At 37.0% G+C, this 13,799-nt stretch overlaps 1 protein-coding gene across 2 annotated transcripts in view; it reads right to left on the bottom strand.

Moving 5' to 3' along the window:
• PCSK5 (proprotein convertase subtilisin/kexin type 5) overlaps window positions 1-13,799 on the bottom strand; it is a 245,073-nt gene that overhangs the window by 124,458 nt on the left and 106,816 nt on the right. For both annotated transcript variants that reach the window (XM_069881190.1, XM_069881191.1), the window contains exon 8: window positions 2,155-2,367. In XM_069881190.1, the coding sequence (XP_069737291.1) occupies window positions 2,155-2,367 (213 nt within the window). The remainder of the gene's footprint in view (window positions 1-2,154; window positions 2,368-13,799) is intronic.

Raw genomic sequence — 13,799 nt, 5'->3', positions numbered from 1 at the left:
AGAAATTATATATATGCTTATAGCACATATAAGAAATGTGTCTTGTTTCTAATCAGGCCTTCTACAATTTGGTTCTTGTCCTTAGTATTACCTAAAGCTTTTATCAAAGACCTGGAATAAAAAAACCCAGCACCTTCTGATAAATGTTGCACTAGGAGAAAGTGGTGACGAGGGATGGTCTGGATTGCCTACTGAACCAGTACAGCTAGTGGTAAATGGTGCAATAAAGAGACAAAAAGTACCCTCATATCTGTCCTTGGAACAGTAACTCTGAAAAAGAGTAGCAGCAGCTCTGAAAGTGAGTTGACAGTCACACAATGAACACATTAGATGACAGGAAGTTAACAAGTCTCAGTCAGGCTTAATATACTGAGCTGACTGCCACAGATACACATTTGCCTGTGCATTTGGTACTGAAACAGCTGCTATCTGAGTGATGTGTCCATTTTGGATGCTTAAAGCTCATAAAGTGAGAGAGGGTTTATAAGAACACAGTCCTTATGCAGAATGATGCAAGAAGCTTACCTTCATTTATCAAAAGTTATTAACAGAAGGAAAGATATTGGACAACTAGAGTGCTCATCACAGTAGCAATAAAATCTGTGACACAATCAAATGATAGAAATCAAAGGTAGAAAGCCCAGATGGCAAACAAGAAGTTTTTAATGGCAATGGATAATTAAAACCAATTGCTCTAAATTTAAATGGGTTTTCTCTCATTGGAAACTCTGAAAGCAAAATTGATGGTAGTTGTAAAAATTGTTGTCCAGTTGACAGCAACTGTTGGATTTGGAGGACTCAGGGAAGTCCCACAGACTTGGCTAAGCAAGATGTCAGGCTGGGAACTGCAATCACCTCTGCTCACCTCGTGTTGTATTAGTCTCACTTAAACATGAAGAAGTTAGTGATGGTCTTTTAAAGGACAGTACAAGGAATTTATTCACAGAAATCAGGACTGCTATGAGATGCAGTAATTTCTTTTCTTTATTATTATTTATCAGGGATTACAAAAACATGCCAGGAAAAGAGATAAGGTTTCAGTGGAGAGAAGCAAGTTAAGTACAGAAAAATCACTGGAACAGAGAAGTACCTCAGAACAAATTTTAAACAAAAATTAGATCATCTGAAAATAAAGGAGGATCCAAAATGGGATGGCCGGTATCCCAGAATCCTGAAAGACAAGGCAGACACTATTAAAAATCAATAGCTTCAAGAATTTTTAACTCCTCACTGAGATCGAGAGGTATCTGCTAAGAACCAGAAAGAATGTAATGTTAGATAGGTGCTTAAGATAACACCTAGGAGGAGAGAAAAAAACCCAAACAAATCCCTAAATTTTCTGATCAGGATGAAATTACTATCTGTAAATCATACACTAGTATAAATAAACTGGGAAGGATTAAATGGGATTAATCCTAATATAATGGTTTAAAAGTTTAAAAGTAATAGTATACTGAATACTGAAAAGTATATTGAATGTAATCAATTTGAAGAAGCAGATATAGCATGGAAATACTAATGGAATTAATAGATTATCAAACAGAATTAAAATAATTTGTTGTTTTCCAGCCAAGATGAGAACATGATAGAAAATGGATGATTACTGAGATGAGAGTAACAACAATGTAGGAAAGATGAGCACTGAACCAAATTTGTCTTACAATATATCAGCTAGCCAAATGTTGTGTGAGTAATAACTGACCATTACTGAATTTAGAGGAGTAAGGATGCTGGATAGAAATAAAACTGAGAAAATAGAGGTATGTAGAAAAATATCATGCATGTAACATATGAAAACTATTGGTAACTGGAATAAAACCAAATGAGAATATGTTCTCAGACCTACTAATGGGCTACAAGATACTGGTAATGAAAGAAATCTATTTCAGTAGCAGTGGTAATAGATCTCTGAAGAGATGGCAACCAGATGAGCAGAAACCCCTGCTATAAACTGTGTATACCTCCACTGCATTGGGCTGCAATATGCAGATACCCATCCTGGTTTCAAAAAGTGGTATGGTGACTCGAACCAGGTAGCACACTGAGGGGGCTAAATGAATTTGCTCACATACGACTTTTTAATAATGCAGCCAATTAATTAGTATAAATGATCTTTCTCTCCCTCCCTCTCAAAAAAATATTAAAAACCCATACTATTTTCCTGTCGTAGGATTCCCCGCTGCTGTACGTTGTAGCTAGTGTGGATGCACATTCTTCCAGATACCATGGCTTCTTCCCACTTTCAGCTGTGCTGCTTATGGAGATAGTGTAGATACTATTGGTGTAGCCATCACAGGAACAGTGATCTCGACTTCTTCCACCATTTCCAGATGCCCAGACAAAGACAGAACCTAAGCCTCTTCGTCCCTGTTTGAAAACAGCATTAAAGATTTGATTAATAATTCTTCTTTTCCCCATCACCTGCTTAACAAACAGGTCTTTTCACCCCAAAAGATATCTGAGGAAAGACAATTAAAAACCCCAGCTCACTGAGAAGAATCTGAAATGAAAACAGGATTTAGCAGAGTTCAGAGTCAGGCATCAGAAAAATTCAGAAAATGAGTGGTATGAAGACAGCTTTAGAAACAACTCTTGTACAGTGTCTGTTTGTGGCTCTGCATCTATGCTGTCCAGCTGCACCAAGAAATGTGCTGTAGACTCAGAGGCAGTGTTAAAACATCATACTGGGTTGGAAAAGCAAAATAAATAAACAGCACACTTGAAACTAAACCCCTTTGCAATACATGTTATTTTTCATTATCAGGACACTCTCTACTGTTTCTTCCTAGGTTGCCTGGTGGCACTACGTATTTTTTGGGTAGCATTATATACCGTGAATCAGACCATCATTGTTCCACAGACACTATGAATAACAGAATCACAGAATACCTAAGGTGGGAAGGGACGTCAGGTCATCTAGTCCCAACTCATCTAGTCCACTATGAACACTAAATTCACAACACAAATATGAACAAAAATGGATGAAAATAAAAGATTCTTATAGATCTATTTTAATGAAATGCTAAAGCATTAGTTCAGTATAATATCTCAAATATATGACAAGTTACGCAAGTTATTTAGATATACTCATATTTTCAAAAGGGACTTAAAAATAGGTAACCTCACCTTGACATTTTCTTAATACACCAAACTTACATAGTGTTCAAGTGAACCAAAACATTTTTAGTGGTGCTAGTAATGTTATATAGGCACTGAAGACAATCAGTAATCTGTATTGCTAATACACGGGCCATGAGAATTACCGATATGTGAGTAATCAGGGTTTTCCCTGTTTTATACTTCCATATGTAATGCCAGCGAATGAAATTCAGATTCATGCAGCTGTATGTTCTGTATTAATTATCTGCACTCGCTATCTGGAATCACTTTATCATTCAGATAGAAAGGTTCACCAAAGGACTAAACTTGTCTTTGATTAAGCTCAGTTGTGTCACCTTTTCTTACACAGTGTTTTCTCAAAGCATGGGACAACCCACTCAGTTATAATTATGCTAACATTCTCATTCATACTTCATTTGCTTGCAACTCATCATGTAATACCTACTTGTTTTTTGGTCAGGCCTACTGTTGCATATGAGAAATTAATATTATAAGGAATAAAGCACCACTTTATGTGCATAAATTAATTTCTGGGTCATGGATGGATTTTGCTTGTTTGGATTTTTTTTGTCCCTAAAGAGTGCAATTATGTACCATAAACAACATAAAGATAGCTGCTGGACATCTACTAAGTCAACCTTAAACAATCAGGAATTCAAAGATTCATTTAATCCAGATGCTCAGAGGGGTTTCACCAGGAGTTTTTGTGCTGAGCATAATCGAAACTAAATCAATACAATATAAAAACCCCTCACAGTTCACAATCCAGGCTTGAGTTCTCAAATGCTGTCGAATTTCATTTTGCAAGTTTAATAAAAGTATAGTACCTGGAGGGACTCTTCTCTCCAGTAAAATAAGGTAAATATCAAGTTCTCCTGGTTGGTGTTTACATAAGGTTATGTCTCTAAAATGCAGCTTCCCATTAAAAAAAACATTTCAAGCAGAGAAAAAAATCCCAGGGAGCCAAGTTAAATGTATTATGAAATCCACATTTCCCAGACAAGATCAGTCTGACCAGCTGGGCAGTGTAACTAATTCAACTTCTTTACTTCCTTTAGCTACTACACTTAACAAAAAGATGCAAAATAGTGACATTTTTTTGTTGCTTTAGGACAAGCATTATGAAGTGTTGCAGATCTTTCCTGTGTTGGGAAGTCCTGCCAAATCAAACCCCGTTTTCTGTTTGGGGTTCTCGTTCACTGCTTTTCGCAGCCAGTGCTGTCTGATACAGGGCCTCTGAAATCCAGTGGGATGTTTTGCAACTTCATGGGACTGGAACTGGATTGTGAACCACTTCTCTTTCATTCACTATCTAGCCATGTCCTTTTGAATACAATTACATCTTACCGTGCCATTCTGAAAATAGCTAATGGAAAAACAAAAGAAAGGGTAAGTGGAAAGATTATTTCATTCCTATTCACTAATTTATTATCCAAACAGCTCAGGAAGCCAGAAATTGGGGTCCTCTGCTTGTTTGAAGGCAAAGGGATGGAGGATTATGTGAAAGATATGTCGGTTCTCTACTTTTTAATGCACTACTGCTTGATTTCTACTGGTTTTGTTTTGGTTTAATCCCATCACCTCTTGCAATTAGATCATGCTTCCCAGCAGTATGCTATTATTTACTTTCACCTTTCATTTCCTCAGCATTTTTGGCTTGTCTGTCAATTCAGACATCTGTTTCAGAGTCGTGTACAGATTCCTGTCTGGTCCTACACTACCCTTAAAAAATAACTTCTCTCTCCTTACATACACATGTACACCAATAATGTTAATATATGTGCAGGCAGGTAGAATACATGAAAAAACCGTATCATACAGACACACTTCTGCTTCCAGAACATCTCAAAATATTCCATCAAAATATTTTTTGATGAATTTTCTAAAGTATCTACTATCTGAAGAATTCTACATTTCTCTTCTTCTTCACATATGTTTTTCAAAAGAACAGTATTATTTAACTACATTTGGCCAAATTGATATCCTATGGAAAATTCAGAATAACTCACCAATACAACCAAGAGAGAAGAAATAAGAATTCAGGTTCAAGAATAAGAAAAATGGAATCTGACTATTTTAATATTTTGTCTAGAAGTCTATATTCAACTTTTAAAAATATTTTTTGTAAAAAAAATTCTCAAAAAACATACATGCAGAAAAATGTCCTATCAGTAAAAGTTCACCTGCCACTTTTCTGTGGTCATTATCAGCAGGGTTCGTCTGGAAATAGCAGTATAACACATTCTGTCCCACTCATGCAATGAAAACCTTTCTACAGCAGGGTAGGGCTGCATTTTATGTAAATTTTTCAGGAGCAACCCTTGAATCATTAGCTTCTATGCACAGAGAATGTGCCTATATTCTCTAGATGCATACTTATTTCACTATACTAATAATGAAAAATGAGCTGCACTAACAGATATGTGAATACACTTTTAGGCACAAAATGTAGTCCTGATGAAAACAAGCCAATGGATGTCAGAAACACTGTAATACTGGGTTTAAAAATTATAAACATTAATTTAGATTTTAATAGTAATGACATGTCTTTAAAAATAACAGCCATTTGCACCCAAATTTACCTTTCCATACCAAGCTTTTTTTAAACAAATAATAACAAATATTCCTTCAAAACTAATGTTTCCTGCAAATACATAACGTATTGACATCTCTGTTACTGCAATGAAAATCTAAGTACCAGGCACACTGACTAATGGAAAAGAGTATTTTCTAGTACACACAAAGGAAGAATGCCCATTCCTCTAACACTTAGCAATATTGCACATACAAAACCTAAGAATTTCACAGAAAACAACAGTGTTAACTTTGGTTTAGAAAGCATGTCAGAGCTCTTATTCCTAGAAGCTACTTGGCAAAGCAAATGGCAATCTTCAAACATTTCTTTTCTAAAAGCAAGCCTCCAAACTAAATTTAACCTGACTAAAATAATGTCTCAAGTAAATAAATTCTGGTTTACAATTACAGTCTATTGTTAAACAACCATTCGGTTTCCTCTTTCTCCCTGATTCCAAACACCCTGCTTTAATTCAATAGACCCAGTCAGGCTCAGGAAATTATAAACTTGCTAGTAACTATAGCAAACAAATAATTACAGCAACAGCATCAGCTGTCCTACTGTATGTGAATGCCATTCCCAATTGGTCTCCTTTAAATACATTAAGTTAAAAAACATTTGGACCATGTTACAAAGTTAAGATAAATGCACATGTGTGGCACTCTGTAGCTTTTACTGTTTGTCTAAATCTATCATCTGTCACCTGCCAAATGCTCAAGGGTGTCAAGATGAAAAGTCAAGCCTTGAACTGCCAAAGAAGTCATGTGTCATTTTTACTCAAAACCAAAGGTACATTAACAAACCATATAGGGACTAAGAGTTAAACTAAGAGTTAGTGAACTATAGCTGAGGAGTAGTCCAAGGTGGAATAGGTGCGCAAAAAAAGTATGCTCAGTGCTTTTCCCATGATGCTAAAACCACACAACTTCTCCCTCTAAGAAGTGTTGTCTCTGCTCCTCAATTTGCAATGATAGCTACTGACTCTCTCTTACAAATGTTGCAAGGTGTCCATACATGCACTTCTTGTAGTCAGTGCACATATCAGCCCACCGTGAAATATTCTCCTTTTGTTTTGTTTACTTTCTTAAGTTGCATAAAATGTGAGATAATTAAAAGAAAATAATTAAACATTCCATTATGGGAAGGTCTTTCACTGACAACTATAACTTGCTATTGACCTAGTCACAGTCCAATTTTCTAGCACATTTCCTATGCAAAGCCAGTACACCCAACACATAGCTGGACTTGAATGAAACAGACTTGGGTCATTAAAAAAGAAAGGCCCCAAGTCAGAAATTGCACCTGTAAAAGCATGGCACAAGAATCTTGGGGCATTCGCACTTCTTTTCTGCGAGTGCCTCCTCTTCCTTGGTCAGCAAGCTGCAAACAGGGTAAGTGATATGAAAGCTCTTTTTTTCCAGTTGAATAGCACAGAAGGTTAGTCTGCCAAGAAACAGAGCCAGTATGAACATATTCATAATGACATCTGCAGAAATTCCTAACACTATTAAAAAAACATCCCCTGCTCCAAGTGTGTGCATTTGTGTCTGTGAGTGTGTGTATACATATAAACCACATCCTCATGACTGAATGCCTTAGTGGTACTGATAGGAACCATTATAAGGTAGAGATCGTCACACACTTGTCTAAGGGCAACCAGCAGCCCCACATACTTTCAAGTTGCTTCCAGCACACTTCCATCTAATAAAAACAGTTTCCATCTATGAGGTGTAGTTTGAGCCAGTGGAGCAAGATTTATTCACGCTATTTTACAAAGTTTAGACTGTACATTCATTCACTGCTTTACAAGTCAAGCTGCCTCCTTAAACTAGCCAGTGAATCCTGATGTTTTCCTGCCCAGGAATCAAATGCCCCAATAACCCTCCCTGCATAGAGGTGAGTCACTCTCTCTATGGAAGTGATCAAATTTGCTAATGGATAGGGAAGAAAATGTGAAGGAGCCAGAAAGGCAGAGGAGAGAATCACTGACCTGGAATAATTACAGGTAAAGGGACTACAGCCAGGGAGAGGTGGCTTGGCACCAATATGCTAGAAATCCCATGCCCATGAGCAGAAAACAAAAAATCATGAAAATAGAAAATGAAGAGAGGACACTCCATCCACACCTAGAGCCTAAACATTTAATTTCCTCTATTCTCCCTTATACTGTTCTAAAATTACTTAATGCTTCCAAGAAAAAATCTACTGCTGAGAAGTTAAATTGATCCCAATGTCGAAGGTGGAAAAAATAACCCATTGTATGACCTCTTCACTAAAAAATAATTCCTAAAGAGGAAATGTTCATAACTGAATGTGAAGGACAGAGGTCAGAACTCTGGAGACCCAAAAAATCTGCTACGTAGGCGTGACTTTGAGTGCAGTACAGTCCTACAGTCACTGTAGGAATAGGCACCAAGGATCATAGCATCCTGAGAGATGCACCTGTGAGAGGTAGCATCTCCTTGCTTCCAGCTTTCACTGATTTCTGTGCTTCCTGGAAGATGGATACCACTTCCCTGCGGAGACGCACAGCACTGTCAATCTGCTGATTGGCAGTGTTCTGCTTTTGAGAAGCAGCATCTTCCAGCTCCTGCTGAGTTTCTACCAGTTCCACTCTAATCTAGCATGAAAAATATTCTGGCACACTACCCTTAGAAGACTTGTCTGTAGACTTCACAACACTCTAATTTGAATGTAAGTATCTCTCCAAGACAGCTAACAGTAAGCAGAGAGCCCAAAGCAGCAATTCTGAAGTGCTATCAGAAGTCAGCAACCACATCATTTTTTATTAAAGCAGTCTCCTTGAATATTTAAAAAAAAAAAAATCATAAACAAATGAACACATTTCTGGGCATTAATTCTACTGAGGCATCATGCTCTCACAAAAATTTATATTAGTGCTTCATTTCATTAAAAATCAGCACTTATGATATCTATGAAGAGATAAGTAATAAGTCTAACAGGTGTATGTAAATAAAGATGCATGTTTGAGGGAATGTCTACAAATTAAGCCCTGTGTTTTCAGGTTAGCAGTCATGTTTTTACTTTCAGGAAAAGTAGGAAGTCAAGAAAATATTTCCTAGTGCTACAATACGCATACGCACAATACATACACAACACAAAAATCCATCTCTGCTTATAAAAAGCAACAATTACGTTATACTATTGAAAAGGCAAGTAGTTGCTAATAATTTTAAACTTTTTGGCTATTTCTGAACCAGCTTCTTGATTAAGAAAAGGAAAGACAAAATAATTAATCACAACAAAAAGCAGGAAAAATGGATTTTACATAATATGATACCTTTAAAATACTGAAGTGTGAAGATATTTTAATGTTGGTATAAAAATCCCTATATTGAATAACCACAAGCATCCATGTATCAGAACAATAATTATTGAGATATATCAGTGGAACATTTCAACACGCATCTTTGCATGTGGTGTATTTTTTATTTTACTCTTCACTAGAACAACAGTTTAAATTGCTCCAAGATATTCCCCACAGAGCTATAATTAGTGCTTGAAGTGCAACCAAAAGAAGTGTTGGCTGAAACCTGAAATCTGAACCTGTGGAATGCTGGAATGAATTTCTTGTTTTCCTAAACAAAATAGAGCCAGCTACAGGGCTACATGAATTGCAGTTCTAGTTGAGGCTCTCTCTCCATATTATCTTTACAATTGTTGTTTTTGATATTGTTACTGGGGTAAAGCAAACTGTATATTGTAGACACCTCAAGAGCTGGGGTTTCAAAAATTTCTGTTGCACAAAGAGTCTCTAGTTAATGGTACATGAAATTGTCTCTGTGTGCAAAGCCAAAGTAACTAGCACTGTAAAAGAGGTATATCTGAGTCGGGATATACAATGGACTTTACACACAAACATCCATTTTATGGAGTAGGTTCAGGAAGTTCTCATCACCTTTGTACTACCATCTGATTAAATACTCTAGAGAAGAGTTTACCACAGCAGACTAAAGACAGCAGCAATTGTTCTGTGCAGCTTGTCTCCCACAGCATTAATTTAAGAGGGAACAATGCACTGGGGCTGCATGCAAAATCATTGCCCTCATGGCTTTGCACCTTATGTTATATTCTATGTACAGAAAAATATTGATGCAAACTTCCAGTAATTAGCATTTCAGAACTCTATTTCTGTCCCGAAAGACATGCAGAAATACACAGTTTGCTGTTGTTCAAGTATATGAGTAAAGCCGATAGGTGATTTGTTCATGCAAAGTAACCAGCTTGGTGTATCAAAAATGCACTCTGAAACATATATACCTAAGTGTATAGAAAGAAACCCATTTGCGAAAGCTGCTTTTCAGTATTGGCTTTCCAAATCAAGATCTACCCCACAACAAAAATGTGTGGGTTTTTATGTTCAAATGCACCACCTGCTTCAGGCTAGGCACCCAAAACCAGAGGCCACTTTTGACAAGTCCAAAAGCAGTAATATTATTCTGGCTTGTTGCAACAGTTTCCACATATGTGTGAGATGGGATGAGGTAACTAAACACTTCTGGTTTCCAGTACACTTTGTGACATTGTAAGGAAACTGGACATTTTGAGGTACGTTTTCCTGCAACTTTTATTTCTTGCCTTTTAGGATTTGTATATTCCATTGAGTGCAATGTAAAAACATTTCTGGTATATTATTTCTTTTGCTGCATTTTTCACTTTTTTGTACTACATGTTGACTGTGGAAAAGCTCACTTTTCTCAGAAAGCAAAGGAGAGAAATTTTAAGGTTGGCTTTTTTTACATATTTCCAAAAGAAAATAAAGTGCCTAGCATCAATGTTTACCTAGGTATCACTGAGCCTAAACTCTATTTTATTTACTAGTAGGCATATCCCTAACTTTACTTAGGCTGAATGCTGACAGTCACTAACTATGTGCAAATGGTAGAGCAAAGAATTATTATTAGCTTAATGATGTGTTAAGGTTGCTGGCTAACCTGAATTTTGCTGGGCAGCCGCAGTCTGGAGAAAACTAAACCATATCAAGTATAAATCACAATTGTAAAGCCATTAAGACATCCTGAGATATGTAAATCAGCCAAATGCAAGGTAGTAAGACCTAGAAATGAGGCTTGTTGGTAACACATACAGGTGGATGGGCAAACTCTTGGAAAGCAGTGACTCTGAAAGGAAATTTAGGGTCATGGCAGATAACCATCTGCCAATGAGCTGCCCTAAAACTTAGTTTGCTTCTTGGACCAGTAAGATGGGTGAATGCCAATATGCGCAGGTAGCAAGGAAACAGTAGGGGAAGGCTACAACTTCCATGGCCCACTCTGGTATCCATGATTGAAAAAAAATAATGCTGGGAAACAGAAAAATGCTTAGAAAGAACTACAGGAATGAACTGTGGTTTGGAAATTCTAACTAACACATGGAAACTGAATATACAAAATATTACTGTCAAGGCTGTGGAACAGAATTTGAAGGACAGCAACAAACACCAGCATTAATGGAAACAGGTTAAACTGCAACACACACTTTAGAATTCCAGATAAATCCGCTATGTTTTACTCTGATGATTATTTTATGGAGAGAAATGTATTAGGACCAGTCTGTCCAGTTTCTGCAAGACTTGTGATGTGTCTTACAAGAAATTGGCAATAAAACTAACAAAAAAGAAAGTTAATGTAATGACCAAGGTGGAGTTGGAAGTGGTTGCACTGGAGATGATCTGGGCCATGCTGGAGAACCATGGAGGTTAAGGAAGTTATGAGTGAAGTATTTCAAGGATGACCCAGGGAAACAAGGTTCTTAGGTGATTTTAATATAAAAAGAAAGAACACATTACTGAATCTAGTAATTACAATCACCTGCACTCAAGAGAAGAACTCAGGTTGGAACATGTGGAGAGAAGAACCACTCTGATGAGTAAGGGGGTAAAAAGCTTAGTTTTTAAGCAATTAACGTGGCCTGTGTACCACGTCAAAATAGAGGGGACTGAGATACCCTGAGAGGGGACTGTGGTCTATAAGTATGTCAGAAAGAAAAATGGAACAGAAAAAGGTATTTAAGCTGAAGCACAATTTTGGCCCTGAAACAAATGGGCAAAAAACTGCACAAGATTAAACCTGGCTGTAACTTACAAGAAAGTCTCTAACCAGTAAATAACCAATGGCTATGAAATGGTCTCCCAAGAGAAATAGAGGGGAAAAGGTTTCTAATTAATTTTAGAAGAGAAATTGTTGAATGTATTTATATTACACGATGCCTGTGAGAGAACCATACTGGATACCTGAGTGGTCATTTCCTGTCTAATGTCCTTATGTTCCAGTTTAATTTATCCAAGAGATCTCTTGGCCATGGACTATAATTACTTACATGTGGAGATTCCTAACACCATTAACATGCACCATAAATACAGTAGAAGAGGCATTTTACACTGCAAAGGAAACTAAGAACTTCAGATGACTAACAAGCTTTATATTTTTAATCGTGAAGGTTGTTAGTGACTCGGATGGCCATGAACATAATACGTTTCAGTCAAGATTGGTTCTTCCCAAAAGATGTAACAGAAAGAAATAGATCAATCCAGAGAACAGGGATATTGCTGCAGTAAAAAATAGATTAAATTTCACTGATCTGGCTTAGAACAAAAGCCATGAATAGATGATAATTGCTGTTTCTGATGTTAGAACTATGAACCCTACTACAAGCTAATGAATCTATGTCTCGTGATGTCAGAAGAAAGTATTACAATCTGAAAATGCCATATGACTTTTCCAGTTCTGGTACATAGTCAGCACCTACCTGCAGCACAAACTTTAACTCAGTATGTTGAAGTAACTGTAACATCACATGTTCAAACTTTACATCACAGACGTAATAGAGACACACAGTATATATGCAAATCATATGGCAGATAAATGCCAGGATCTAATATTAAGTTACGTCAGCATACAGGAAATCATGTCTTCTGAGACAAGCACAGAAATAAGTCTCCTGATTGATCTTCAAAAATTAGTTTTGGGCCAACTAATTAGAAATCTGCAAGAGGTCTTGTGCATGCAAAATCTGTATATGATATGAGAGATGCATATACACAGTTATGCATTACTCAGTCTTAAATGGAAACTGTACAAGGTGAATAAAAACAATTACACAGATCAAAAAATCTGGTCTTCACCTCTGTGCATCACAATATTTTGGTGTATAAAATAATAGCCATTTTGGAAGATATTTTGCACATTTGACTGGAAGTCCTATGGTAACTTCTGTCTTTGATTTTGATAGTGCAGTTCTCTAGTAAAGCAGAGTAAAATAACTACTCTTTGTGAAAGCAACACATCCTACTCAGAATGATGCAGAGAAATGATTACAGGAAAAATGATTTAAGGAAAATATCCGCGAACAACAATGGCAGCAAACTTTTGCCTGGACACATACAAATTATGAACAATCTCTTCCACTTCTGGAAAAGAAGCACACAGCAATACTAACACTCATAATCATAATAATAATATGTGAAATAGTTTCTTTTCCTCTTTCCCTTTTCTTCTCTTTTCCTTTTCTTCCTTTCCCTTCCCTTGCCTTTCTCTCTCTTGTACGTGGGTAGGAGACTTTTTTAGTGATTGCAAAAAAATCATCTGCTCCACGCAAATATTTTGAACGCACTCTCTGTAGCCAAATCTGGTGAAGTGAGAGAGATGAGAAGGGTCAGTGATGATGGGAGGGAAGGCACCAAGCCGAGTTCTCACAAGAGGTTCAGCCACGTAACATCTGATCATTAATGTCCATCAAACATTTCGGCTTGTGTCCAGCTTGCTAAACAGAATGGTGTCATAGCAATAAGATGAGGGCGCCTGCACCAATGTAGGCAGAAAGCCAACATTTTCAGTGCAGATTTCCTATTCTCTTAGGTTGTATTAAGGATGACCTGCCCCGTCGCTGACTTGGACTACCTTATGGGTATTACAAACAACATAAAAGCATGCCATTGGTAAGACATTTGAAGAAGTGAGATAACCAGCCCTTTGAAACCCTGCAACGTCAAGTATCAATGCGGGTCATATAGTCAGAAACTTGACTATAAAGTCTTTGCCAAACAGCAGTGAAAGAACAAGTCAGAATATCTGAAAAGCATTAC

Source organism: Phaenicophaeus curvirostris, chromosome Z (genome assembly GCF_032191515.1).
Source record: "Phaenicophaeus curvirostris isolate KB17595 chromosome Z, BPBGC_Pcur_1.0, whole genome shotgun sequence".
In the NCBI taxonomy this organism is placed as follows: domain Eukaryota; kingdom Metazoa; phylum Chordata; class Aves; order Cuculiformes; family Cuculidae; genus Phaenicophaeus; species Phaenicophaeus curvirostris.
The sequence above is the reverse complement of the archived record's forward strand: the minus strand, read 5'-3'. Positions and strand labels throughout refer to the sequence as shown.